Genomic DNA, 27,329 nt, shown 5'->3' on the forward strand with positions numbered 1-27,329 from the left:
CCAACGTGACTACACGCCCATGTGAAGACGCCCAAGGCCCCGCACCTCGCATTTCTTCAAGTTTTCGTTTTGTCTGCTGCCTAAAGGCGCTGCAAAAGCAAGTCCTGTCAAAAAAATGCTTTGTTGCCAGTGTGCGGGTGGCATTCCTTCCAGATAACCTGCTGTCCATAAGTTCCATTAAGCATGCGCCACTCCTGGGGCCTTCCAGACACTGCTTACTCCAACTGCTCTCAGCCCCCTCTGACTGGCCCAAGGTCAACCAAATGAGCTCCATGGCTTTAACGGAGTTTCCTGGAATGCAGGGGGTTGGACTAGATGACCCCTGGGGGTCCCTTCCAATTCTACAATTCTATGATTCCATGGCCAAATGGGGATTTGAACCCTGGTGTCTCCCAGGTTCTTGTCCAGCACTCTACGCCACACTGAAATATTGCTCAAAGTATTTATCCACTGTCAAGGAAAATATAGAGTAGGTCTGGGGAACCTTCTATGTTGTTTAGGGCTGCCATACGTCTGGATTTTCCCAGACACAACTGGGATTTCAAAGGCAGAAGTGATGTCTGGGGGGAATTTCTGGAAGGAGGCGGTTTGGATCTTCGGCAAGTAAACCGGAAAATCACATTTTTCTGGTGTGTTTTTTTTGGGGGGGCAGGAGCTCAAGAATGTTGGGGTTTGTCTAAGCTCAACAATTTTGGGGTCTTCCTTAAAAAATGCTCCTGGTTTTTACTTTTTGAAACATGGCAACACTCAGTTGGGACTCCAGATCCTATCAGCCGAGACCCAACGGCGGAAGAGGTGCCACATAATACTTGTCCCACCCTTATCCATATTTCAGTGTGGCAGCACCTACACTTTGGAACTCCCTGCCTATTGACCTTGTGTTCATCATCCGAGGCCCTTCTTCACGTGCCTTTTCGACATGAGGTCTGGAGGGCGGCAACAACCAGCTTCTGCCTATAAGCACCCCACAAGCACCTCGTTTGCACCCACTCCCACCCCCCAAGTACATCTTTCGTTTAAGTACCATATTTTTCGCCCTATAGGACGCACTTTTTCCCCTCCAAAAATGAAGGGGAAATGTGTGTGCGTTCTATGGAGTGAATGCAGGCTTTCGCTGAAGCCTGGAGAGCGAGAGGGGTCAGTGCGCACCGACCCCTCTCCCTCTCCAGGCTTCAGGCAGCTATCCGCAAGCATTCGGAGCGCGGCAGGGGTATCCGAAAGCTTGAGGATACCAGCCTGAAGCCTGAAGCCCGGGGAGCGCAGCGCCAACTCCTGCTGCGCTCCCCAGGGCTTCAGGCAGCTATCCGCAAGCTCTGGGAGCGGCGGCAAGGTTGCGTGCAATCTTGCCGCCGCTCCTGGACCTGTTTTGGGGGCTGGAGTCGGGGGAAGCTCGGGCTTCCTCCGCCCCAGCCCCGCGGCTGAAAACGAAGCCAAGACAGCGAGCGGGATCCATCCCGGCTGGAGAGGTTGCGGGCGGCTAAAGAGGAAGCCAAGACAGCGAGCGGGATGGATAATTTTTCCCCCCTTTATTCCCCCCCCCTAAAAACTAGGTGCGCCCTATGGACCGGTGCGCCCTATGGAGCGAAAAATACGGTACATCTTTCATTTAGCGAGTTTCAGATTTAGTTCCATTTCGTTTGAAATTTTGTTTCATTCTCATGCTTAGCAGCCAAGGAAAATACAGGCCAGCAGAACGAAAAGGCAGCTGTAAGAATCCTGGAGCAAAACTTCAGGTTTCGTAACTGCATTCTGGAAAAGAAAATGGCAGAGTCGCTGTGCTCATTCTGCTTTTAATGCAACCGTTCCCTGGGACCCTTGCAGAACCCCTATTTCTCCTGTGATTTCGATCTTCCCCACGATTCCCTCAGTGAATTACAGTAAGTATATAATCAAAGTGCATATCCTCACCCCCTGCCAAGGCATAGAAAACTCTGAAAGGCAGCTGGTTAGGGGCTCCTCTAACTAGAATCCATGAAAGAACGCCCGTATTTTCTCCACCATACTACTAAATATCCTGCGGTGGATCCGAGGCAGCGCTTTCCCATATACGAGCGAGCTGGGATTCTTCAGAAGGGACAGGTAGCTTTCCAATATCCGTTGCCCATCATAGTCGCCCATCATATGAAGAAAGTTCATCGCTTTTGTGGATCTCTGAATGCACCCATGTAGATTCTTCAGCAGAGACCCCAAGAGGTCACAGCTAGGAATCTGCGTTGCCTTCTCAGCCCACGGCTGAGTCCTTCGCTAGCTGTTGGCCGGCCCCTGTGATTCTTTGTGCGTTCTGTAATCAGCTCAATAATTATTGCAGTGGCCCAAGGAAGCCAATAAACAAGCCACATCCATATAGCCTCCCCATCACCACACCTTGCCGGTCCCCAGTGCTGCAGACCGAGTGCCCTTTTCCCAACTCTGGCTTGCTGCGGGTTCCTGTGGCGGCCTGGACGGGGCTCCGTTAGCGCTTGAGCTCCATTTTAGCGATGGCTGCCCGGTGGACTTCGTCGGGTCCATCAGCAAGGCGGAGAGCCCGTGCCCAGGCGAAGAACTGCGCCAGTGGTTGGTCGTTGCTAAGTCCAGCTGCTCCAAAAGCCTGTAAGCCAGGCGAGGGGAAGGAGAAAGAAGCCAGGGAGCAGAGAGGAAACACAGTGTTATTATTATTATTATTTAATGTGCAGGATGCACTGTATTGCAAGTATCTGCACAATGCATTAGATTTCAAAGAGGCTTGGCCAAGTAACAAGAGGTGAAGGAGTATATTCATTCTGAACCCCCTTTTTACTGAGAACAACCTGCTGGTCGTTTCCTGAGTGGGTGAGGCTCATTTGACCACGAGAAACTGAGCCTTTAGTGTCATTAGCCCAATCCTGTGGAACTCTCTGCCACTGGAGATTCAGTGGGTGCCTTCTATGCAAACTTTTAAACGCCTGCTGAAAACTTTTCTAGTCTTCCAGGCCTATGCAGGCAATTAAGAAGACATCCTTTCACAATGGTTTACTGATGCTGCTTGGGGTTTTGTTTTTAACTTTTTAACGTTGGGGGGAAAATGCTTCTGCTGTATGTTTTTATTGGTGTAAACTACTTTGATATATTTTTAATGAAACAGTGGTATCCAAATATTATTTTTTTAAAAAAATTAAATAATTCAGAAAGAAATGGCAAAAGGAGCTGGAAAGCTGCATGCTATCCCAGCCAAACCCAAGATTGCATACTCCAAATTGTTTTGGTCTCCATTGGTCCCAGCCGGCATGGTCAACACTTGGAGATGATGGGTGCTTATTTATTGCATTTCCATCCCACCCTTTCCTCCAAGTTGCTCAAGGTGGGGTACATGATTCTCCCCCTCCACATTTGATCCCAACAACCCTGGGTCGTAGCTTAGGCTGACAGTGAGCCCAAGGTGAGCTTCACGACTGAAGGCCGATTCTTCAACCTTGGCTCCCAGTTCTTAGTCTGATACTCTAACCACTACACCACGCTGCCTCTCACCAGAGTTGGAGCCTTGCAACACCTGGAGGATGCCTGTTAGCTAGGCCTGGCTCAATACAGTGTAAATTATCTTGCCTTTGAATTGTGATGAGACCCTTGTACCCATCAATATATAGTGGTACCTCTGGTTACGTACTTAATTCGTTCTGGAGGTCCATTCTTCTTCTTTTTTTAATATTTTTTATTAAGGATTTTCTTGTTTTACAGAAGTGTAGTGCCTCGTATTTTTTCTTCTTCTTCCATGTAACATTTTTACAAATCCGTTTCATTTGTTGAGGCATTAGGGGGAGAAGAAAAAAGAAAGAAAAAAGAAAGGGGGGGTGGAGAGAGGGAAGATGGATGGGGGTGGGGTCGGGTGGCGGTGTTTCTATTATGTTTAATGTATGTAGAGTTTGGTGTCAGCGTTGCTTGTGTTGTTCACTTGTGTTCCTTTGGTGGTGAGAGAGGTTGGGGTTGGCCTAGGGTGTGGTTGTTTGTTTGTGATTGGCTGTGGTGATCTTTGTTTTCGTGTGTGAGTGGGGTGGGTGGGTGTTTTGGATCAGGTTAGCCATATTGCTTTGTATGCTGCTGGTGGATTATTGTCATTGTCTTGTTGGGCTGTGTATGTGATAAAGGGGAGCCATACTGGGGTAAAGGCGTCTTCTTCTGTTTGTCCCCGTGTCAGTTTCAGTTTATTGGTTAATTTTTCTAGTAGGGCTGTTTCCCATACTATTTGGTACCATTGGTCCATGCTTACTCCTGACAGGTCTCTCCAGTGTCTGGTTATAGTGTTTCTGGCTGCTGAGAGCAGGTGGGTTGTGAGTTCTTTGTGGTGTAAATGGGCATTGTTGCTGGAGGTCCGTTCTTAACCTGAAACTGTTCTTAACCTGAAGCACCACTTTAGCTAATGGGGCCTCCTGCTGCTGCTGCGCTGCTGCTGCACAATTCCTGTTTTCATCCTGAAGCCAAGTTCTTAACCCGAGGTAACATTTCTGGGTTAGCGGAGTCTGTAACCTGAAGCGTATGTAACCCAAGGTACCACTGTACTGTTTGAGTTCAACTCCCATCAGCCCCAAACAATGGTCAAGGCATCCGAGAACACCTGAACTCCCACAGCTTCCCTGCCCCTCCCCTAGCGTGAGAAACACTCGCCTGGATCGCTCGGTCAACAACGCGCAGAGCCATCCTTGGGGCCACCACCTTGATCATGGCGATCTCAAGAGCCGCTTCCTAGGAGATGAGACAAAATGTCGGTCAGCTCTTCCTCAGGACTCCCCCCACATACATAAGGGCACAGCTCTCAACCTGCCTTCATTCCCACCGAAGCCGTTTGATGCCACCTCTTGTAAACTGACCAGAAGCAGAGCACAGGGTGGGGAGAGCCTTCACTCCTGCCTTCACAGGGCCCAATCCGGCCACTGGACAGAGCCATGAACACAGAGCCAAAGGGAGAAACGGGTGGCAGCTGAAGGGGTGAAAAGCCAGCCAAGCACTTTCTCAAATTCAGCAACGGTGTAGATCAAGGGAGGGGAACCTGGGGCCTTCAAGATGTTGCTGGACTTCGATTCCCATCATCCCTGGCCATTGGCCATGCTGGCCAAGGCTGATGTGAGCTGGAGTTCCACAACATCTGGAGGGCCACAGCTTCCCCGTTCCTTGATTTCGCCCTTCCGGCCTCAAGCCACTCCAGCTCCACATCTCCGACCGCTTCAGTCTGAGGTCTGCATTGTTCCTCAGTGCTACAGTTCTGATTCACAGAACCATAGAACTGTAGAGTTGGAAGGGACGGCAAGGGTCATCTAGTCCAACCCCCTGAAATGCGGGGATCATTTGCCCTCTTGTGCACCTGTGGCAAGGGAAGGGCCACAAAGCACAGCACTAGAACTTGTGGCCATCCAATGAAGTTGAATGTTGGAAGGTTCAGGAGAGATGAAGTCCTCCTTCACAACAGTGCATAGCTGAACTGTGAAACTCACTGCCACCAACTCGGAGGGCTTTAAACTATGGAACTCACCCCCATCATTCAGCCTGGATGCTGAAGTCCAGCGCTGAGGGCCTTCTGGCGGTTCCCTCCCTGTGAGAAGTGAGGTTACAGGGAACCAGGCAGAGGGCCTTCTCGGTGGTGGCACCCACCCTGTGGAACGCCCTCCCATCAGATGTCAAGGAAATAAACAACTACTTTTAATATTCTGTTGGGAGCTGGGGAAACTCAGCCAGATGGGCAAGGTATAAATAAAAAAATATTGTTGTTATTATTATTATTGACAAATCCATGGATAAGGCCATCAATGGCTACTTGCTGCAACTGGCCTGATCCAGAAAGTTCTCCTTGCATTCACATCCCCGCTGTGAGCTGGTGGTGAGAATGACAGGGTTGAAAACTTTCCTTTCCCTTTGTGATCATGGTATCTCCCCTGCCAGGTAAGTATGTTCCATTTAACATTTGTTAAAAAACCCGAGGCATTTTTGTTGGGGATTGTAGGGAAAGACCTGCCAAAAAAGTTGAAAAAAATCTTCATGTATGCAACAACGGCCGCAAGAGTTCTGGTAGCACAAGGATGGAAGACTGAAGAAACCCCAACTAAAGAATCGTGGCAAGAAAAATTGATGGACTATGCAGAACTGGCAAAACTGACATATAAACTACGGGACAAGGATAACTGTGACTTTAAGGATGAATGGGAACCCTTTACAAAGTATCTGAAGACGCAACAAAGCGAACTGGACTCCTTGGCAGGTTTTGAATAAACATTCACAAACTTTTTATTGATAATAACCAGCTAAATAGTTTGAGGATCTATACAACTTTGCAACATGCAGAAAACAGCATTTATAGAGAAATCAAAGACTGGAACTGAGGGAAGTCGGCGGGTGGGGTGGGTGGGTTTTAAGGGGGGGAGGAAAAATGGGGGGGCGGAAACAAGGATGATATGTTTTTGGATAATATGTCTTGTTATAATTTTGAAGAAAAAAGAAAACTTCCCTTTCCCCACAGCCACAGTTCTCCCTGGTTCGCAGACCCCTGAAAGTCTTTGAGTACGTACCTTATTCCCAACGGTGTCCATCAAGTGCGCTGCCTTGAGGACCAGGAGACGGGCCTGCTCAATCTCAACACGAGACTCGGCGATTTCTGCCCTGATGGTGCCCTGCTCTGCCAAGGGCTTCCCAAAGGCCATGCGAGATGCCACCTGCCAAGGAAGGTACACCTGGCTGAGGATTTTGCTCTGACCTAGCCAAAGAATGTTTGGCTGCTGTAGCAACATCAGCTGGCTCACAAGACTTCAGGCAGACTACTGACCAGGGCCAGTTCTAGGGGGTATCCTTACTCCCAATTTAAAGACAGCTTCACTGAAGAAAACCATCCATGAAGATGGATTAAAAATAGATAAATGATTCTATATTTATTGTGAGCTGCCAGGAGGGTTATCACAAAAAAGAGAGAAATATTTAGAAGGTTTAAATGTGGTACAGCCATATCTGTTCCAAAAGCTAACTTAAAATTCAAGGTACACTGGAGGACAAACCAAAAAAGAAAGAAAGAAAAGGTTTGCTTTCAACTGCATGGCAACTATTTTATTTTGTATATTAGTGGCGATATCAATGTTCAAATGACTCCTATTTGGAATTCTTTCAGCTTTAAGAGAACACCATAAGACCTCAAGCACAATACCTTGGTCCCATATAAATGGTCCCCTTTAAAAAATGTTATTACCCCCTCCTCCTGCCCAATGCTAATAATGGTAATCAGGGTTATTTTCCAGGGAGTATGAATGAGACAATCCAAATTTGTACTGTGTGCGTATGTTTAATTTAGTTTTCAGTCAGTTCCATTGCTTTTTCCTTTTTTAATTCTTGCATGTTATTGAAGTGTATTTTCCTTGTTTAAATAAAAATTTTTTAAAGGTTTTGAAGGCTAGCAGGTTACTTCTAGGCACATTTCAGAGGTGCTCATGGTGACTTATGAAGCTCTACGTGACAAGGAACCAAAAGTCCCTGTTTTAACATACAGGGCTGTCTGGGTTTTAAAACTCTCCGGAAAGGACCTTGGTAGAAACCTGAGACAGGGCCTCCTTGGTGGCTGCTCCTCCCAGGTGCTAGAACTCCTTGTGAAAGGAGACTCACTTAGCCCCCTTTTGGACGCACAGTATATTCTCCAGTGAGCCATTGCCCAGTGATCCTGTGACAGATAAGGCCCTAGACAGGGCTAGGACAGACCACTGCCTGAAACCTTGAAGAGCTGCCACTCATCAGTGTAGCTAGAGCTTGTTTAAAAGGTAAAGGGACCCCTGACCATTAGGTCCAGTCATGACTGACTCTGGGGTTGCGACGCTCATCTCGCTTTATTGGCCGAGGGAGCCGGCGTACAGCTTCTGGGTCATGTGGCCAGCTTGACTAAGCCACTTCTGGTGAACCAGAGCAGCGCACGGAAACGCCGTTTACCTTCCCGCTGGAGCGGTACCTATTTATCCACTTGCACTTTGACGTGCTTTCGAACTGCTAGGTTGGCAGGTGCAGGGACTGAGCAACGGGAGCTCACCCCGTCACGGGGATTCGAACCGCTGACCTTCTGATTGGCAAGTCCTAGGCTCTGTGGTTTAACCCACAATGCCACCAGTATCCCTGCATGGGCAGGGTAGAAATAAAAAATTGAATTGAACTGAAAGGGATGGATAAGATAATCAGGGGGAGTGTTTTCAAAAGTGCACCAAGTAACTGCTATCTAGAATCAATCTGGATTGAAAACAGCATGCGGATGGCTACGAGATGCTCTGGATTCAAAGTTCATTTTAGTGCTCCAAATGGGGTCAGCGTGTATCCAAATGGGAGCTCACCCCGTCGCGGGGATTTGAACCGCCGACCTTCCGATCTGCAAGCCCAGAGGCTCAGTGGTTTACACCACAGCGCCACTCGCGTCCCTATGCACACGCTGCAATGCAAAGGTCTCCCCAAACCGCCTAGTGCTTGGGGAAGATGGAGGGAGGGAGTCAGCCCAGAATGAGATTGTGCTGAATAAAGGAGCCCAGTGACAGGCAGACATGACCCAAAGTGCTGAGGAGAGCTGCTCCATGAGAACCCTCAAGCCCACGCGCCATGCTGTGTTGCTTACCCTCTCCTTCATGAGGGCCAGCGCCCTTTCCGCAAAGCCAATCAGCCTCATGCAGTGGTGTATCCTTCCTGGGCCCAGCCTCCCCTGGGCTATCTCAAACCCTCGGCCAGGGCCCAGCAAGAGATTCTCTTGGGGCACACGGACGTTGTCAAAGACCATCTCTCCATGGCCAGCTGGAAAGAGAAGGAAATGAGAATTTATTGGCAGAGGGAACCCCCTGCCACTCCCCTGCTGCACAACCATCACAACTTGGGGGGGAACTCTGCCTAAGTAACTTAGCTTACTATTGAAGACTTATTAACACTTACTCTTAAGTGCAGACACGGATCACAAATGTTTGAGCTGTGATTCCTCCCTTGCAGGGGGATGAACCTTTGGTTCCCTCCCAGCTCTACAATTTCTGTGAGTCTATGATCACTGAAATTAGCAAGAGCGCAATGCTTGATCTGCGGAGGTTCTTCCCCAGGTACCACCAGAAGCAGTTGGTAAGCCAGGAGAGAGCCAGTGTGGTGTAGTGGTTAAGAGCGGTGGACTCGTAATCTGGTGAACCGGGTTCGCGTCTCCGCTCCTCCACATGCAGCTGCTGGGTGACCTTGGGCCAGTCACACTTCTCTGAAGTCTCTCAGCCCCACTCACCTCACAGAGTGTTTGTTGTGGGGGAGGAAGGAGAATGTTAGCCGCTTTGAGACTCCTTCGGGTAGTGATAAAGCGGGATATCAAATCCAAACTACTACTACAACTGGGAACAGGGCCTTTGCAGTGGTGGTGCCCTATCTGCGGAAGACCCTAAAGGCAAGAGAGGCCCAGCACATACCAGCCCTCCTTCCCTGGAAGCCCTTCAGGGAAAACCCTGAATAAAAATGCTTTGCCTGACCTGGAGCGTCGTCCAGGCCATAAACACTGAGTGGCCTCAGGATGGTGATTCCAGGTGTGTCCATAGGAACCAGCAACATGGACTGTTGCTTGTGCCTTTGGGCGGTGGGGTCCGTCTTGCCCATAAAGATGCAGAGCTGGCAACGAGGGTCCAAGGAACCTGCCGGGAAGAGAGGTTTGGATGATAGGTGCCTGTGTTGGAAATCGGTACTACCCTCCATGCTGGCTGGCTGTTTGCTAACCACGCTCCCCCAAATGCCCTTCTGGTTTTAACCTTTAAAGCCCTATATGGCTTTAAAGGTGCTGGGTTTAACCTTTAAAGCCCTATACGGCCTAGGACCCTCGTACCTACAGGACCGCCTCTCCTGGTATGTCCCACAGAGGAACTTACGGTCTTCAAATAAAAACATCCTGAAGGTCCCAGGCCACAGAAAGGTTAGGCTGGCCTCAACCAGAGCCAGGGCTTTTATGGCTGAGGTTCCAATCTGGTGGAACGCTCTGTCACAAGAGACTAGGGCCCTGAGGGACTTGACATTTTTCCGCAGGGCCTGCAAGACAGAGCTGTTCCACCAGGCCTTTGGTCAGGGCGCAGCCTGACTCCCTCCTTTGGCAATCTTCACAACTTTAGCTTAATGGTTGCCATCAATTTGATTTTAATTAATTTTTACAATGAAATGTTTTTAGAATGTTGCACTATTTTATTGTTGTTAGCCGCCCTGAGCCCCACTTCGGCTGGGGAGGGCGGGATATAAATAAAATTTATTATTATTATTATTATTATTATTATTATTATTATTATTATTATTATTCTCGACTTGCACCGATTCGTAGGAAACAGAAGAAGCCCCCAGTGCTTCCAGGCAGTGTCTTACGGGCAAGCAATGAAATCTGGAACAAGGAAATTTCCCAGAAGCCCTCTAGGAAGACGCCCACCATCACTCTCTGGAAGCCACAAGAAAACCTTAAATTGTAGGGCAAGGAAAAGGCTGAGCCCTTTTGGGAGCTGGCCTGATCCTTCCCCACTCCACACCTCAGCATCTCAGCTGCAGAATGATGAGCCCTGATACCAAAAACTGGGGAGACGGTGCAATGTACCTGATATCCACCATTTGCGCCCGTTCAGGACATAGGTGTCCTTTTCCTTGACAATGGAAGCTTCAATGTTGGTGGCATCGGAGGAAGCAACCTAAGAAAAGAAGACGCTTTGTTTTAGAGGGAATATAGAAGCAAGGCTCCTTTATTCATCTGCTGTTTTTATGTTCCACTGCTTCCTCAAACTGAAGCTAACAACATGGCTTGAATAAAACAGCTCAGACCCCAGGACCTTACCCAAGACTTTCTGTTTCAGCTGCCGTCTTAAGGAAGTCGTGCTGTGCCTATTTTTGAAGATGATGATTTTACCGGGGGTTTTTTTTTAACACTTTGATTGCTGTGGCTGCCTCGATTTATATCAGTGTGTCACCATTCCTTTCTCTTATTATTTATTGTTTGTTTGCTTTGTCTACGGCATGATGTAAATACTCTACTACAGGGGTAAGCAAACTTTTTCAGCAGGGTCCCTCATACCTTGTGGCGCGGCCGGACTATATTTTGAAAAAATAAATAAAAATGAACGAATTCCTATGCCCCACAAATAACCCAGAGATGCATTTTAAATAAAAGGACACATTCTACTCATGTAAAAACACCAGGCAGGCCCCACAAATAACCCAGAGATGCATTTTAAATAAAAGCACACATTCTACTCATGTAAAAACACCAGGCAGGCCCTATAAATAACCCAGAGATGCATTTTAAATAAAAGGACACATTCTACTCATGTAAAAACACCAGGCAGGCCCCACAAATAACCCAGAGATGCATTTTAAATAAAAGCACACATTCTACTCATGTAAAAACACCAGGCAGGCCCCACAAATAACCCAGAGATGCATTTTAAATAAAAGCACACATTCTACTCATGTAAAAACACCAGGCAGGCCCCACAAATAACCCAGAGATGCATTTTAAATAAAAGCACACATTCTACTCATGTAAAAACACCAGGCAGGACCCACAAATAGCCCAGAGATGCATTTTAAATAAAAGCACACATTCTACTCATGTAAAAACATGCTGATTCCTGGACCGTCCGTGGGCCGGATTTAGAAGGCGATTGGGCCGGATCTGGCCCCCGGGCCTTAGTTTGCCTACCCATGCTCTACTACCAAAATAAAGATTTTAATTAGTAAGAATAATTAAGAATCCCAATACTTCCTTCCCTAGTGTTCAAGAACCAAGAGGAAGGGCAGCCCTGACCTGTGGCTCCGTCATAGCAAAGCAAGACCGGATCTTTCCATCCAGCAAAGGCTGCAGCCAGCGCTCCTTCTGTGCTTCTGTCCCATAGCGCAGAAGCACCTCCATATTGCCTGTGTCTGGGGCAGAGCAGTTGAATACCTGGAGAAGAGAGACAGGAGGTCAAACAGCATGTTGCCATCATTCAGCCATGAGATGGAAGATGAACACAGGCCCATCTCTCATAGCAAAGCCAATTTATAAAGCCGACCCAACTAATTTGTCCAACGCAGCTCCCTGGGGTTTTTTTTTTTTTTTTTATTATAATATTTTTTATTACGTTTCTTTCCAAATTTTATACATTACAAAAAAGGAGTTTACAAGAAACCATTTTTTATTTTTTTTAACAAAAATCCCAAATTGGACTTCCCCACCCCTTCCGATTCTGCGTTCTTTATATTAACAATGTCAGCAATTTGTTACCTTATGTCATACCTTATTGTAACTTTTACATGTTATGTATCTATATTCAATGTATTATGTCAGAATTTTTATACCTTTAAAATAAACGTAACATGTTCAATTTCATATTATCTCCTTTTCTCTTTTATCACTTAGTTTACTATTTACTTAATCATAATTGCTAAAGCGTATCATTTTCAAATCATGCACCGTCTTAAAATTCATACAGTTTGTAATACTTTTGCAAGTAGTCTTTAAACTTTTTCCAGTCCACCTCAATTGTTTCTACATCCAAATCTCGGATTCTGCCGGTCAGTTCAGCTATCTCCATGTAGTCCATCAACTGCGTCTGCCATTCCTCCAGCGTGGGTAAATCTTGTGTCTTCCAGTTCTTTGCGATGAGTATTCTTGCTGCTGTACTAGCATACATAAACAAAGTTCTGTCCTTCTTTAACACTTTCTGGTCTACCATGCCCAACAGGAAGGCCTCTGGTTTCTTGGGAAAGGTATACCTAAATACCTTTTTCAACTCATTGTAAATCATTTCCCAGAAAGCCTTAACCTTTGGGCATGTCCACCAGAGGTGAAAGAAAGTCCCCTCTGCTTCCTTACACTTCCAACATTTATTGTCAGACAGGTGATGTATCTTAGCTAACTTGACTGGGGTCATGTACCACCGGTATATCATTTTCATAATGTTTTCCTTCAAGGCCGTACTGGCCGTGAATTTCATTCCGGTGTTCCATAACCTTTCCCAGTCTTCAAACATAATGTTGTGTCCAACATCCTGTGCCCATTTAATCATAGCAGATTTAACTGTCTCATCCTGTAAATTCCACATAAGCAGCAAGTTATACATTCTAGATAACAGCTTTGTCTTTGGTTCTAACAATTCTGTCTCTAGTTTCGACTTTTCCACCTGGAAACCAACTTTTTTGTCCATTTTGAAAACCTCTTGAATTTGAGCATAATGTAGCCAGTCTCGCACCTTATTTTTTAGTTTGTCCTGGCTCTGCAACTTCCAATTGTCTCCAATTTTTTCAGTCAATTCCCAATATTTCGGCCAATAGGCCTCCATATTGGGTCTTTTTCGGGCCTTGGCCTCCGCAGCTCCCTGGGGTTTTGAGGTGGTCAGACGTAGCAATGCAAGCTGCTGGAAACCAGTGGAGGGGAGGGGGCTCTAGTGCTCAGATCCTGCTTTCCCATAGACATCTGAGTGGCCACAGTGATGCTGTAATGTTTCTGCGTCCAACAACAGGCACCAAGAACGAGGAGAGGTTTTCTAAAAGAAGCTTTATTCAGGAAAACCTCTTGCACACCCTGCTAGAACTGAAATTCAAAGCCTAAGGAACGGCCTAGGCCGCAGGCATGGCCAAACTCGTCCCTCCAGATGTTTTGGGACTACAACTCCCATCATCCCTGGCTAACAGGACCAGCGGTCAAGGATGATGGGAATTGTAGTCTCAAAACATCTGGAGGGCCAAGTTTGGCCATGCCTGGCAGGCGGTGTGAGTCCAGGGCAAGTCCTCAAATTGCCAAATCCTTAACATTAAGGGAGTGTCAACAGATTATAAGCTCTGTCACTGCAGGTGTTGGACCAGATGGGCCACTGGCCTGATCCAGCAGGGGTGGGGAACCTTGGGCCCAGGGGCAAAGGTAGCCCTCTGAGGCTCTCTGTCCAGCTATCGGGGCTGCTTCAGCAGCTGGTCAGCACGGAGACTCAGAGACGAGCAGTAAAGCTAATTCTTTATTCAATGAAACAGAATACAGAGAAACCTACGGGCAAGACTGGCTCCCAAGCAGTTGCCAGAGCTGACAATCTGTGCCACCTATTTCCCCCTAAGTCTCCTCCCCGGCTGGCTGTTTTCCCAGCCGTCTTAAACTGCGTCAGGGAGTGGTGGCCTCTGAGCTCTTTGCTCTGCTACTTGCAAAGCCCTATGTGCCCTTGAAGACAAAGGAGGAGGGGAGCTGAATACAGTAGGACCGGCAGGCTCCTATGAAGCTGCTGGAGCCTCTGTCCCTTCCTCCTCCTCAGCTGCCTGTCCTCCGTCTGCAGTGCTTTCTGCCTTTGGTTCCTCTCTCTCACTCCAGCCTGTTGCTTGTTCAGCATTGAGCCATTCTGTCCCCTCCCCTTCATCCTCTGGCCTGTTTTCTATGCCCCACCACCACTCCCCTGGCTCTGAGCCCTCCTCCTCTGAAGCTTCCCTAGGGGTTTCTCTGGCTGGAGCCTCACACCGCTCTCCTTGAGGGATGGAATATGTCCTTGGATGGTGATAAGGCCTAACATGTGCCTGGATGAAGGGTGGAAGACCCCCATCGTTCAGCCCGGACACTGAGGTCCAGCCCTGAGGGCCTTCTGGCAGTTCCCTCTGTTGGCTATTTGCAGTTTAGTTGCACTGCAGAAAGCTTGCTGGGGAGACCACGCATTACAAGGAACTCAAAAATAACTTTAGCAAGGTTTTAATAACAAAAACTCCTTTTACATTAAATATATCAACAAGCATGACCCAACCACCAACCTATCCCCCAGGATACTGAGAGAGCTAGGTGCTGCTCTTTGTATACTATACCCAATTGCTGACACAGCTTAATTAACACAACTTAGCAGCACCTGCTATACTGTTTCACAGCTGTAAAACTGGGTCTCATTATTTGCTCTGGCCCTTAAAGACATACACATCTTGTGGAACAATAATGAACCTTCACATTACAGAGACCATTCAACACCCTCACTGCAAGAAGCCAAGCTACAGGGAACCAGCCGGAGGGCCTTCTCGGTGGTGGCACCCGCCCTCTGGAATGCCCTCCCATCAGATGTCAAAGAGATAAACAACTACCTGACATTTAGAAGACATCTGAAGGCAGCCCTGTTCAGGGAAGTTTTTAACGTGTGACATTTTAATGTATTTTTAATCTTTGTTGGAAGCCGCCCAGAGTGGCTGGGGAAACCCAGCCAGATGGGCGGGGTACAAATAATAAATTATTCTTATTCTTATTCTTATTATTATGACGACTTTGCATGTGTGTGCGCGCAAAAATCTCCAAAGTGAGTGGCTTGATTGCTCTGCCCACTCTTCCCTCGGGCCCCAACCACGACTGGCATGTGGCCCCAGGAAGGTTCCCCAGGAAGAAAGGTGGCCCTTGGGCTGAAAAGGGCTCCCTGCCTGTTTTAGGCCAACCTCACTGAGTTAGGCGGGTACCTCAGGCGCATGGAGCGAAGTCCCCATCAGCTCGCACAAGTGGCTGTACTCCACATTGGTCAGGCCTGCTCCGTACTTCATGTCTGGGTCACTCTCCAGCGGCAGGAAAAGGTTCCAGAGCCCCTCAGACTTGGCCTTCTCCTGAAGGATGAGAGAACGCAGAGGTTGCGACAGAGGCCTGAGGGCTAGGTCCTCCTTCAGCTGCCTCCAGGGAACATCAGTGGATCCAAGAAGCAAGCTTGGACTGAGCTGGGCAAACTGGATTTGTGGTGTTTATTTGCTTTTCAAAGGAGGACTATCAAAAACAGAAACCCTGAAGGATTTGCACTTGGGAATGATGCAGGGGGAAACCCCTCTCTCAGAATCAGATCAAGGCTTTTTGGGACACAGAAGGGTGTATAATGAGCCTGCACGTATTCTTCTTTTTAGAAATCAGGTTCCTAGCCGTTATTATGACCACAGAGAGAAATCCAAAATCATTTGGCTTGTGATTGATGAAACATATTTCAGCAGAAGCTGGGGGAGCAGGAAGAAGTGGGAAATGATATCTCCAGTGCAGTGGGGCAGTAGAAAAAAATGGGGGGACCAAAGGGCAAAGTATATTTCTAGGTGAGCGAGTTGTGTCCCACATGTAAAGATCTCTGAAAGAAAAATAACACTGTATGTTAATCATGGTGTGTGTGTGTGTGTGTGTGTAGGTGCTTATCCTCCTGCCTCTTGTCTGGCACCACCCATGTTCCTGTGATCAGAGGAGAGAAACACAACTTACCTCTTCCCATAACTATTGGGAACAGAACAGGTTACACCAAATGGGCAGTTAAGATGTGAAGATATAAGAACCAGACTGTGGAATCTGAGGTTGTTTGACAGTGTCCTATAGAAAGACTCCTTCTCTTGGAGAGATTTTAGGCAACGAAGACCGGAGCAGGGCCTTTTTGCTCATGGCACCCAGTGTAGGGGATGATCTCTCCCAGGAGCCACCTGCCTGGCCCCAACTAGGGTGCTGCCCCGTGCGACGCCAGGAGGAAGGGGACTTGCCTTGAGTTCTTCCATCAAGGGATGAGGAGTCCACCGGCTCGAGGAAGCCTGGTGGTCTCGCAGAAGCTGCTCGGCTGGGTAAATGTGGGCCTCCATGGACTTCTTGACTTTGTGGTGCAGCTCCTGGACGCGGCTGGGCAGGCCGTCCGGAGAGATGATGAGGTGGAACCTGGAAGCAGGAGCCTGCGTGGAGTAGCTGCTCCGTGGGAATTGCCTCGGGCCAGCCCAGGTACCGAACGCCCTGGTGGGGGCCGTGGGAGTTGGAAGTCGCTTGAAGACCCGGAAGCCTTCTTTTGTAGCAAAATCCCAGGCGAGGTCTGCTATGAATTCGGCCTGTTTGCCGCTGCTCCCGGCAGTTGCTGAGCTGGCCTGACCTGTGCGGAATGAACAGAGGCTACATCTTTAGGGAAATTCCTCGCCCCCGAGTCCACATGCTGCTCTTTCTGCCTGGAGGGAAGAAGCTGGGGCCTCAACTGGAGGAACAACTGCCAGGGTCCAGGAGTGTGGACAGATACGCACCACGCACTGAAAGAGCACCCAGCGCATGTATATAGCACGTGGCTTCCTGCAAAGGATGGTGGGAATAGCAGTTTGTTAAGAGCACTGGAAATCATGGCTTTGTGTGTGTGTGTGTGTGTGTGTGTGTGTGTGTGTGTGTGTGTGTGAAACTACAGTTCCCAAGATTCTCTGGGTGAAGTCACGCGCTTCAAATGTGCTTTAAGTGCATGGTGTGATTCACTGGCAGGATTTAAATAAACATTTACAACTTTACCTAAAGAGAACAAGAAGTATAACAATGGGACAACATAGTACAGTGGACGCTTGGGTTGCAAATGTGATCCGTGCGGGATGCACGTTCGCAACCCGCAGCGTTCGCAACCCGTGTCAACCGCTTCCTGCCTTTAACTGCGTATGCACATTTTGCCTCATATCTCGGGTTCTGAAAGTGCTAAAAAATCACTCTTTTCTTTACAATCTAGAGATTGTGGTTTCATTGGGAGCGGGGAGCTCCCTCACATCATGGATGCCCGTTCCCCCAGCTCTTGGCCCAAGTGGCCTCACTGCCAGAGGTAATATGTCTCTGAATGCTGGTTGCTAGGAATCACTAGTGGGGAAAGTTCTGTTGCCCTCAGGTCCTGCTTTATGCATTCCTTAACTTTTGAGAAGAGGATGCTGGACGAGAAAGGGCCACTGACTCTCCTGATGTCCTTGTCCTCTCACCTGTGAGCGAGCGTTTGTACACCCCCTGTAGGATAGCAGCCACTCGGAAAAAGGAAAAGGCCATGTAGAAGTTCCAGTTCTTGATGGCTGGGGCGCCCATGTGCTTGCAATACATCTGGAAATAGGCCTCTGCCGTGGGGATGCCTAGCCGGCTCAGGTCGCAGTCCCTCAAACCTGCAAGGAGGAAAACCAAAGCTAGTCACAGAAAGCAGGATCAGGGCTTGGTGCTGGGGCCAAAAGGTTGATACTAGTGAAAAGCACACGGTAGGGAGAATCTGTGGCTCTTCATGTGCTGCTGGACTCCTGTTCCCAGCAGCCCTTTATTAAGCTACCATGTGCAACGATCAGGGATGGCAGGAGCTAGGTGCATGGCAACATCTGGAGGGCCACAGGTTGCCCTAAAAAAACCAAGCCTTTTCGCTCCCAGGCTCGATGCCTTGATGCTGAAACAGTGTCAGGTGGGCCAGGGTCTCGTTCTCCATGTTCGCCTTTCTGGCTCGGCTGCCCCTTGTCTTTCCTCTGCAAGCGAAGGGTTAGGAGCTGCAATTGGGGAAACCGTGGTGGCACAGGGGGGAAGAACTAGGGCTGCTCTGATGCTCTGAGTTCTCCCATGCAAGAGCACTCTGGGATGCTGCTGCCTGCACCCCAGACTGCAAGGTTCGGCGTAGTGCGCAACCCGAAATCACGCAACCGGAAGCGTCTGTAACCCAAGGTATGACTGTATACACAAGGCAGTTTACAAGCTGAAGAAACAACAAATTAGACAGCAAAGATCATACATGTGACAACAATCTGATCCAATTACTAAAAAGTCTCATCTGCGTATTATCTGTGCATAAATTGTAGTAAGCCTTTCCTGTTTTCTGACACTTTTGTGGAAGGATTTTAACTGGAATATGTAAATTTTGTGGTGCAAAGTATTTCAGATTATACTGTGTTTTATGGTCTTACAAGGCTGACAGCTGTTTAAATGTGCTGGCTATGACATTTTAAAAATTACAACAGGCTACACTGAAGTCATGGGGGTGTCAAGAGGGGTTTCTACATGATCTCTCCCTCTAGGTCAAGCAAGAGGCATTGACACCATTCAGGGGAACATTCCAAGTAAGCAAAAGCAATCAAAGAAGGCATGGAAAAGGCCCTGGGGGGAACCTCGAGGACCAGGCAGAGTCACCCTTCTTCAATTTCAATGTGGCTTATGCAGGAGAATGAGCCATGACCTAGCCCTGACCTCTCTTGCCCTGACCTATCCACTGTGATCCATGCGACAGTCACCTCCATACTGGATTATTGTAACTCGCTCTACGTGGAGCTGCCCTTGAGACTGACCCAGAAACTCCTTACGGGGTCCTCGCTGCAGGATCACATTCACCTGGTGCTATACCAGCTGCACTGGCTCCCGGTGGAGTCCAGGATCAGGTTTAAGGTGCTGGTTTTAACCTTTAAAGCCCTATACGACCTAGGACCCTCGTACCCACGGGACCACCTCTCCGGGTATGTCCCACGGAGGACCTTACGGTCTTCAAACAAAAACATCTTGGAGGTCCCAGGCCACAGGGAGGTTAGGCTGGCCTCAACCAGAGCCAGGGCTTTTTCGGCTGTGGCTCCAATCTGGTGGAACGCTCTGTCACAAAAGGGCCCAGCGAGACTTGACATCTTTCCGTAGGGCCTGCAAGACAGAGCTGTTCCACCAGGCCTTTGGCCAAGGCACAGCCTGACCCCCTCCTTTGGTAATCCTCACAGAACTCTAGCCCAATGGTTGCTATTAATTTGATTTGAACTGATTTTATAATGAATTGATTTTAGAATGCTGTATTATTTTACTGTTGTTAGCCGCTCTGAGCCCGGCTTCTTCTTCTTCTTCTTCTTCTTCTTCTTCTTCTTATTATTATTATTATTATGAGTTCCACCAGAACTTCTAGCAATAGTCATGCTTCCAGTTCTACATGGGGCCAGAGACCATTTTCTACCCAGCATTCCCACCTCCTCCCCAGTTTTGTGTTATTCAAACCCACACAGATGTTGCTCTGATGACTTGATAATAAGCGTGTACCTTTCAGGATACTGAAGCTGGAAGGCAGATAATATGCCAGGCAGTTGTAGGCCACATCAGAAAGAGGGTTGCCCAAGGTAGAGAGTTCCCAGTCAAGGACAGAGACCACCTCAGGCTTCTCTGGGTGGAAGATCAGGTTGTCCAGCCTATCAAAGGAAAAGGGGAGGCGATGTAGAGGAATTCTGGCAGGTGCCACCTTAAAAGCGGAGTTGTGTGGGCTCCTGTACGCTGTGCATTAAAAACCTTCTTGCAACCAGCTTCCTCTAAAGCAGCCTTTCCCTACCTGGCAAAAAGTTGTGGACTATAACTCCCCTCAGTGGTCAGGGATTATGGGAACTGTCATCTAATAATACGTGGAGAAGAAAAACCAAGATGAGAAAAGTTCTCAGGGGTGCCACAAAGTATTATTTAAAAACCCAATGTGATAATAATAACAATAATAATAATATAATAATAAATGCCCCCCGGCTTCTCCATAACCTCCAGAGGCCATCCTATTGGCTCCCTTGCTCTAAACAATCATGAGAAGAGATAGTCACAGAGGGAGTTGTGAATCAGGTCAGAGAGCTCCCCTTCATAGAACTTCCAGCCCTAACCTTTTCCTAGGTTGCTACATATTTTGCTGAGAGAAACAGTGATCTGAACACACCTTTGCCATTTGCAACATGCCCAATCGGCACCGTTACAGGTGCCACATAACATACCTGTTCCACCTTTGTAAGAAATCAATCTTTTAATGTGTCAGCACCTACACTTTGGAACTCCCTGCCTGTTGACATCAGGTAGGTGCCTTCACTGAATTCTTATTGGTGCCTACCAAAAAAACACTTTTTGTTTAGACCAGCCTACCCAGATATGTGGAATGTAGACACGTGTTTTAGCTTATCACTGATTTTAATTATTTTTGAATGTTTTAAGCAGCTGTTTTTAACTGCTGGTAATTTTATTGTTTTATTTTTTGGGTAAACCGCTTCAAGGGATTTCTCCCCTCCTTTTCTTTACAACCAAGCGGTACGTATTATGTATTTATTTTATTTCATAAAATGTAAAGCAGTGGTTTTCAACCAGTGTGCCGTGGCACCGTAGGGTGTCTTGAAGGATGGTCAGGCGAGCTGCAAGCAACATTGGCCTCCATCCCTTTTTCCTTCCCTCCCTCCTCTAATGCCCTCTTGCATCTCTGCCTCCTAAAGGCTGGCATAGCTGTTTGTTGCAGCAGCCCTGGCTACAAGCTCCGCAGGCAAATGGTGCCTCTGGAGCTGGCCAGGGGGTGCTTCCCAGGCCCCTGTGGGGCAGCGTGAGGAGGCACATCTATCTGGGGCAGGGGAGGCAGCTCAGAGACCAGGGGTGGCGGCATCAGCAACTGCCCAGAGGACTGCCAAGGAGAGGGCAGGAGGCTGAGGGAACAGTCCACAAGGGAGGGTGTTTAAAAAATGGTGAAATAACTGGGCTCCTGAACCTCACAGGAGTACCACAGGAAGAACGGAGTTGGTCAAGGGAGCCATGGACTGAAAAAGGTTGAAAACATATGGTTTAAAGCAGGCATAGGCAACCTCGGCCCTCCAGATGTTTTGAGACTACAATTCCCATCATCCCTGACCACTGGTCCTGTTAGCTAAGGATCATGGGAGTTGTAGTCACAAAACATCTGGAGGGCCGAGGTTGCCTATGCCTGGTTTAAAGGGACTCCTGAAAACTGTGTTTGGAGGGGGAGAGAATGCTGTTATTTGACACCTGAAATCTCCGTGCACGACAGAGAGGCCCTCGCTGGCTGGCAGGTGGGAAGGGAACCAGGCAATAAGCCTCTCCATAGCTGGGATGGTATGCGTCTCTGTGGCACGGTACTGTTTGCTCCACGTCTGGACTTGCCGCTGAACATAGTTACCTGCAGCAGAAAGATGTTGTTAAAGATGGCAGGGGAAATTCTCAGCACTAAAAACCGAGAAAAAAGCAAGTTCTATAAGATATAAAGATCTCTTGGAAAGGAAAACACCCAGATGGCTTTCACCAATGGAAGCAAAGGCACAGAAAAAGTTGAACATGGAGAGTAAATGGTTGAAATATGCTGATTTACTAGTGGAAGATAATGAGGAATTTAAATCAAGGTCATTTGATCAAATCAAAGATAAATTGGATGGATGGTTGCAATATTATCAGATTAACGAATTGCATAAACTCGATAAGAAAATAATAATAATAATAATAAATTTTATTTATATCCCGCCCTCCCCAGCCGAAGTCGGGCTCAGGGCGGCTAACAACAATAAACAAAAAATAAACAAAAAATGGTTTTGCAACAGAAAAATCCAAATTGGAAACGGAATTGTTAGACACTAATGTTAAAAATCTCTCCAAAATGTATAATTTGTTGTTAGAATGGCATACAAAGGATGAACAAGTTAAATCTGTGATGACTGATGGGGCAAGAGATGTTGGACACAATATACTGTTGGAAGATTGGGAAAGGCTGTGGAAGAAAGGGGTTACGTTTACTGCATGCACTGTATTAAACAAGTTCTGCATGTACTGAAAAAAAGTTCTGCAGAACCGAGCACAGAAATCATAGGTCTGTAAAATTGTAGAGTTGGAGGGGACTCTGAGGATCATCTAGTCTGACCCCCCCCCTACAATGCAGGAATATGCAGCTGTCCCATACGGGGATCGAACCTGCAACCTTGGGCCACACCAGCACTATGCTCTATGAAATGGGGATCCTGTGGCCCTTCAGATGTTATCTATTACTATTGCTGTCATTCTTATTTTAAACTTATTAGTTGATATTTTTTTAATGAAAGCGACTCAATGTCCCTTACAATAAACACATATGGTGGTACCTCAGGTTACATATGCGTCAGGTTACATACGCTTCAGGTTACAGACTCCGCTAACCCAGAAATAGTACCTTGGGTTGAGAACAGAAATTGTGCTCCAGTGGCGCGGCGGCAGCAAGAGGCCCCATTAGCTAAAGTGGTGCTTCAGGTTAAGAACAGTTTCAGGTTAAGAACGGCCCTCCGGAACGAATTAAGTACGTAACCAGAGGTACCACTGTACATTGAAACAGAAAAAAACCCTCTAAAAGACAATAATGTTTTTAAAGGCAGGCTTAAAACTTCTGCCCACTCCAGGAGTGGCTCCACCTACTCGAGGAGGATAACTAAAAGCCAAAGGCCTGGAGGAAAATAAACGTTTTTTATTTGGGCCTGAAGATGATGGCACCAAGTGAGCATCACTGAGGAAAGCAGTGGGGAGCCACTGTTGAAAACGCATGTATTTGTGCTGCTGCCCCTGGGACTTCTCATGGAGGAAGAAAAAGAGTTTGGATTTGATATCCCGCTTTATCACTACCCTAAGGAGTCTCAAAGTGGCTAACATTCTCCTTTCCCTTCCTCCCCCACAACAAACACTCTGTGAGGTGAGTGAGGCTGAGAAACTTCAGAGAAGTGTGACTGGCCCAAGGTCACCCAGCAGCTGCATGTGGAGGAGCGGGGAAGCGAACCCGGTTCCCCAGATTACGAGACTACCGCTCTTAACCACTACACCACACTGGCTCTCGAGGAGCCACATGGAGAAGGGCGTCAAATGATGGTCAGGGGGTCTTATAATAATAATAATTTATTATTTATACCCCGCCCATCTGGCTGGGCCTCCCCAGCCACTCTGGGCGGCTTCCATAAAAACCAAAAATACAGTAAAATATCACACGTTAAAAACTTCCCTGAACAGGGCTGCCTTAAGATGTCTTCTGAATGTCAGGTAGTTGTTTATCGCTTTGACATCTGATGGGAGGGCGTTCCACAGGGCGGGTGCCACTACCGAGAAGGCCCTCTGCCTGGTTCCCTGTAACTTGGCTTCTCGGGATGAGGGAACCGCCAGAAGGCCCCCGGAGCTGGACCTCAGTGTCCGGGCAGAATGATGGGGGTGGAGACGCTCCTTCAGGTATACTGGGCTGAGGCCGTTTAGGGCTTTAAAGGTCAGCAACAACACTTTGAATTGTGCTCGGAAACGTACTGGGAGCCAATGTAGGTCTTTCAAGACCGGTGTTATATGGTCTCGGCGGCCGCCCCCAGTCACCAGTCTAGCTGCCGCATTCTGGATTAGTTGTAGTTTCCGAGTCACCTTCAAAGGTAGCCCCACGTAGAGCGCATTGCAGTAGTCCAAGCGGGAGATAACCAGAGCATGCACCACTCTGGCGAGACAGTCCGCAGGCAGATAGGGTCTCAGCCTGCGTACCAGATGGAGCTGGTAAACAGCTGCCCTGGACACAGATTTGACCTGTGCCTCCATGGACAGCTGTGAGTCCAAAATGACTCCCAGGCTGCGCACCTGGTCCTTCAGGGGCACAGTTACCCCATTCAGGACCAGGGAATCCTCCACACCTGCCCGCCTCCTGTCCCCCAAAAACAGTACTTCTGTCTTGTCAGGATTCAACCTCAATCTTGTCAGGATTCAACCTTGTCAGGATTCTGTCTTGTCAGGATTCAACCTCAGTCTTGGTGGGTACATATGGGGAGAGGCGGTCCTTGAGGAATTGGGATCCTGAGTTGCCTGAGGCTTTACAGTGGTACCTCAGGTTAAGTACTTAATTCGTTCCAGAGGTCCATACTTAACCTGAAACTGTTCTTAACCTGAAGCACCACTTTAGCTAATGGGGCCTCCTGCTGCCGCTGCGCCGCTGGAGCACGATTTCTGTTCTCATCCTGAAGCAAAGTTCTTAACCTGAAGCACTATTTCTGGGTTAGTGGAGTCTGTAACCTGAAGCGTATGTAACCTGAAGTGTATGTAACCTGAGGTACCACTGTATAGGTCAAATCTGGGGATAAGTTATCAGTCTCCAGCTCCCACCGTCCTCGACCACTAGCACTGATGGGATCTGGGAGCCTAACTACATCTTGAGGGCTATCACAGTTCCATACCCTCACAATGTGAGAAAAGCAATGCCATTGCTCCAAACATTTACGCACCATGTTTCCCATAATCCTCCAGGCCGGCTGCCTTGATGTCCACACTGTGGATCTTACAGAGGACTCTGTTCATGGCGGTGTAAATCTCTGTCCGTTGGCTGGGCTCCAGTCCTGGGAGGGAGGGGTCCTTGAAGATCCGTCCGGTGCAGTAGTCCATGAGGTAAAATGGGGTGCCAATGATGCTGGGGCGACACAAGGATGTTAGTGCAAGAACATCAGCAAAACTGCAGGTCTATGACCATAATAAACTGACTATTGATTGAGCAGCAACAGAAAGGAAGACTCGAAAAGTGGAAATTTGCCCTAAAACTTTTTTTTTTATAATATTTTTTTATTAAGAAGTTTTTATGACCACACAAACATAACATAAACACAACAGATACATAAACAAACAAAAACAAAAACAAAACAAGAAACAAGTACCATTTCATATCTTAATTTCTTATACCTTTCTTCCCCGACTTCCTCATGCCTCCCTTTTCTGTATTCCAAATTCTAATCAATTACTCAGCAAATCTTCCCTTATTTTAATTTAAATTTAAACTAATCTTCCTTATTCTCCTTGTCTTAACCATTGCTAATAGTAACCATTTACTTTCCAGTCCAACATCATTCTAACTTTCATTAATTTTGTAATATTTCTTTAAATAGTCCTTAAACTTTTTCCATTCTTCTTCCGCTGCTTCTCTTCCCTGGTTTCGGATTCTGCTCGTCATTTCTGCCAAGCCCATGTAGTCAATCACCTTCATCTGCCATTCTTCCAGTGTGGGTAGATCTTGTGTCTTCCAGTACTTCGCAATGAGTATTCTAGCTGCTGTTGTAGCATACATAAAAAAAGTTGTATCCGTCTTTAACACCCCTTGGCCGACAATACCCAAGAGAAAGGCCTCTGGTTTCTTAGGGAAGGTATATTTAAATACCTTTTTGAGTTCATTATAGATCATTTCCCAGAATGCCTTAATCTTCGGGCACGTCCACCAAAGGTGAAAGAATGTACCTTCCTTTTCTTTACATTTCCAACATTTATTATCAGGCAAATGGTAAATCTTTGCAAGCTTGACTGGGGTTATGTACCACCTATAGATCATTTTCATAATATTTTCTCTTAAGGCATTACATGCCGTAAATTTCATCCCGGTGGTCCACAACTTCTCCCAATCAGCAAACAAAATGTTATGACCAATGTCCTGAGCCCATTTAATCATACTTGATTTAACCGTTTCATCTTGTGTATTCCATTTCAGCAGCAAATTGTACATTTTTGACAAATTCTTAGTACTGGATTCTAACAATTCAGTCTCCAATTTTGATTTTTCCACCTGGAAGCCAATTTTACTGTCCAATTTAAACACTTCATTTATTTGGTGATAGTGCAACCAATCTCTCACCTTCCCTTTTAGTTTCTCAAAACTCTGCAATCTCAGTTTGTCCCCTTCCTTTTCCAAAATTTCCCAATATCTTGGCCACTTCGACTCCATATTTAACTTTTTAACTGCCTTAGCTTCCATTGGCGACAGCCACCTTGGGGTTTTATTTTCCAGCAAATCTTTATATCTGATCCAGACATTTAGTTGTGCTTTTCTGACAATATGGTTTTTAAAACCTTTATGTGCTTTAACCTTGTCATACCACTGTTAGGATATTTCCGTTCCACCTTAAAAGGGAGCAGGATGTTTGTATAACAGCCTGCGTAAGTTCCTGTCTCACAGGATGTTTATGTTGTAAGTTCGTTTCGTTTTTGGCTGTCTTGCCTGAGCAGTCGGAGCAGACGGTCATGCCTTCTTTGTTCTGACCAACGCTGAATAAAACTGTAAATATGCATGTCCTGCTCTCATGCTTGTGCAACTTTTTGCTGTGTGAATTCTGCTGTTATAGTGTGCACTAAGCCTGAGGCTTAGTGTCGCTGAATTGCTGATATTGCCTGACTACGGGAGGTTGATGGATCGTCCGGCACCGAGCTTGGGGGCTCAGATGGACTTTATCTCCCTGGCAGTATCCCAACAACAGGTTTCGGGCCCAGATTCACGGCACTTGCAGGAGTAAGACAGCGACAGACTGCTGAAAGGTATGTGCTGGAAAAGTGAAAGCAGGGGCTTTTCTGAATGCCGGCAAGAGTCTTTGATGTCCGGCAAAAATTAATTGGCCTGGGAGCCGAGCCAGAGGCATCGTGATTTATGAGCTGCCGAGATAAGAAGTCTTAGAAGGCAATAAAGGCTCACGGCTCACGTAAAAAGCTGGAATGGAGTTTTTCCAAGCTTCTGAGGCCACTGAGTGCCCTAAGTTAAATCAGCACAATTATCAGACCTGGGCAAAATGGTGTGAGAGTTTGCTGCGTCAGTTTGGAGTCTGGCATACTGTATCTCAAGCCACTCCAGTTCCTCAGACAGAGAAATGGCAGGGCCAGAATTTGAAGGCCGTGGATATTATTGTCTTATCCGTCTCTCTGGAGGAAATAAAGACGCTTGCTGGAAATCTCACGGCACGTGACATGTGGGATGCTTTGAAAAAGGCCCACCAGCCAATAATCCCAGCCCAGTGTTTGAATGCATCGGAGGTCCTGGCTGTTTCCCAGAATGCTAGTGAATGCAGGGATGCTGAGGGCACCGGTTGCAAGCTGCAGGGGGAGAAGACTGCCACGTCATCCCAGGCAGCATTCCAGCCTCCAGGGGGAGCCAAGGAGT

The 27,329-nt window shown here is 47.4% G+C and overlaps 1 protein-coding gene across 5 annotated transcripts in view; it reads right to left on the reverse strand.

The window, feature by feature from the left end:
- Positions 1–2,326: 2,326 nt before the first annotated feature.
- The window catches only part of ACAD10 (acyl-CoA dehydrogenase family member 10), a 45,725-nt gene continuing 20,722 nt past the window's right edge, over positions 2,327–27,329 (reverse strand). For all 5 annotated transcript variants that reach the window (XM_053401203.1, XM_053401205.1, XM_053401202.1 and 2 more), the window contains 13 exons: positions 24,649–24,830; positions 21,422–21,572; positions 19,691–19,836; positions 17,638–17,811; positions 16,417–16,790; positions 15,379–15,519; positions 11,741–11,878; positions 10,538–10,628; positions 9,444–9,602; positions 8,570–8,742; positions 6,507–6,650; positions 4,615–4,692; positions 2,327–2,587 (listed from right to left, as the gene is read on the reverse strand). In XM_053401203.1, coding sequence (XP_053257178.1) covers positions 2,453–2,587; positions 4,615–4,692; positions 6,507–6,650; positions 8,570–8,742; positions 9,444–9,602; positions 10,538–10,628; positions 11,741–11,878; positions 15,379–15,519; positions 16,417–16,790; positions 17,638–17,811; positions 19,691–19,836; positions 21,422–21,572; positions 24,649–24,830 — 2,086 coding nt within the window. In that variant the 3' untranslated portion in view covers positions 2,327–2,452. The remainder of the gene's footprint in view (positions 2,588–4,614; positions 4,693–6,506; positions 6,651–8,569; positions 8,743–9,443; positions 9,603–10,537; positions 10,629–11,740; positions 11,879–15,378; positions 15,520–16,416; positions 16,791–17,637; positions 17,812–19,690; positions 19,837–21,421; positions 21,573–24,648; positions 24,831–27,329) is intronic.

This window comes from Podarcis raffonei, chromosome 8, assembly GCF_027172205.1.
Source record: "Podarcis raffonei isolate rPodRaf1 chromosome 8, rPodRaf1.pri, whole genome shotgun sequence".
Lineage (NCBI taxonomy): Eukaryota > Metazoa > Chordata > Lepidosauria > Squamata > Lacertidae > Podarcis > Podarcis raffonei.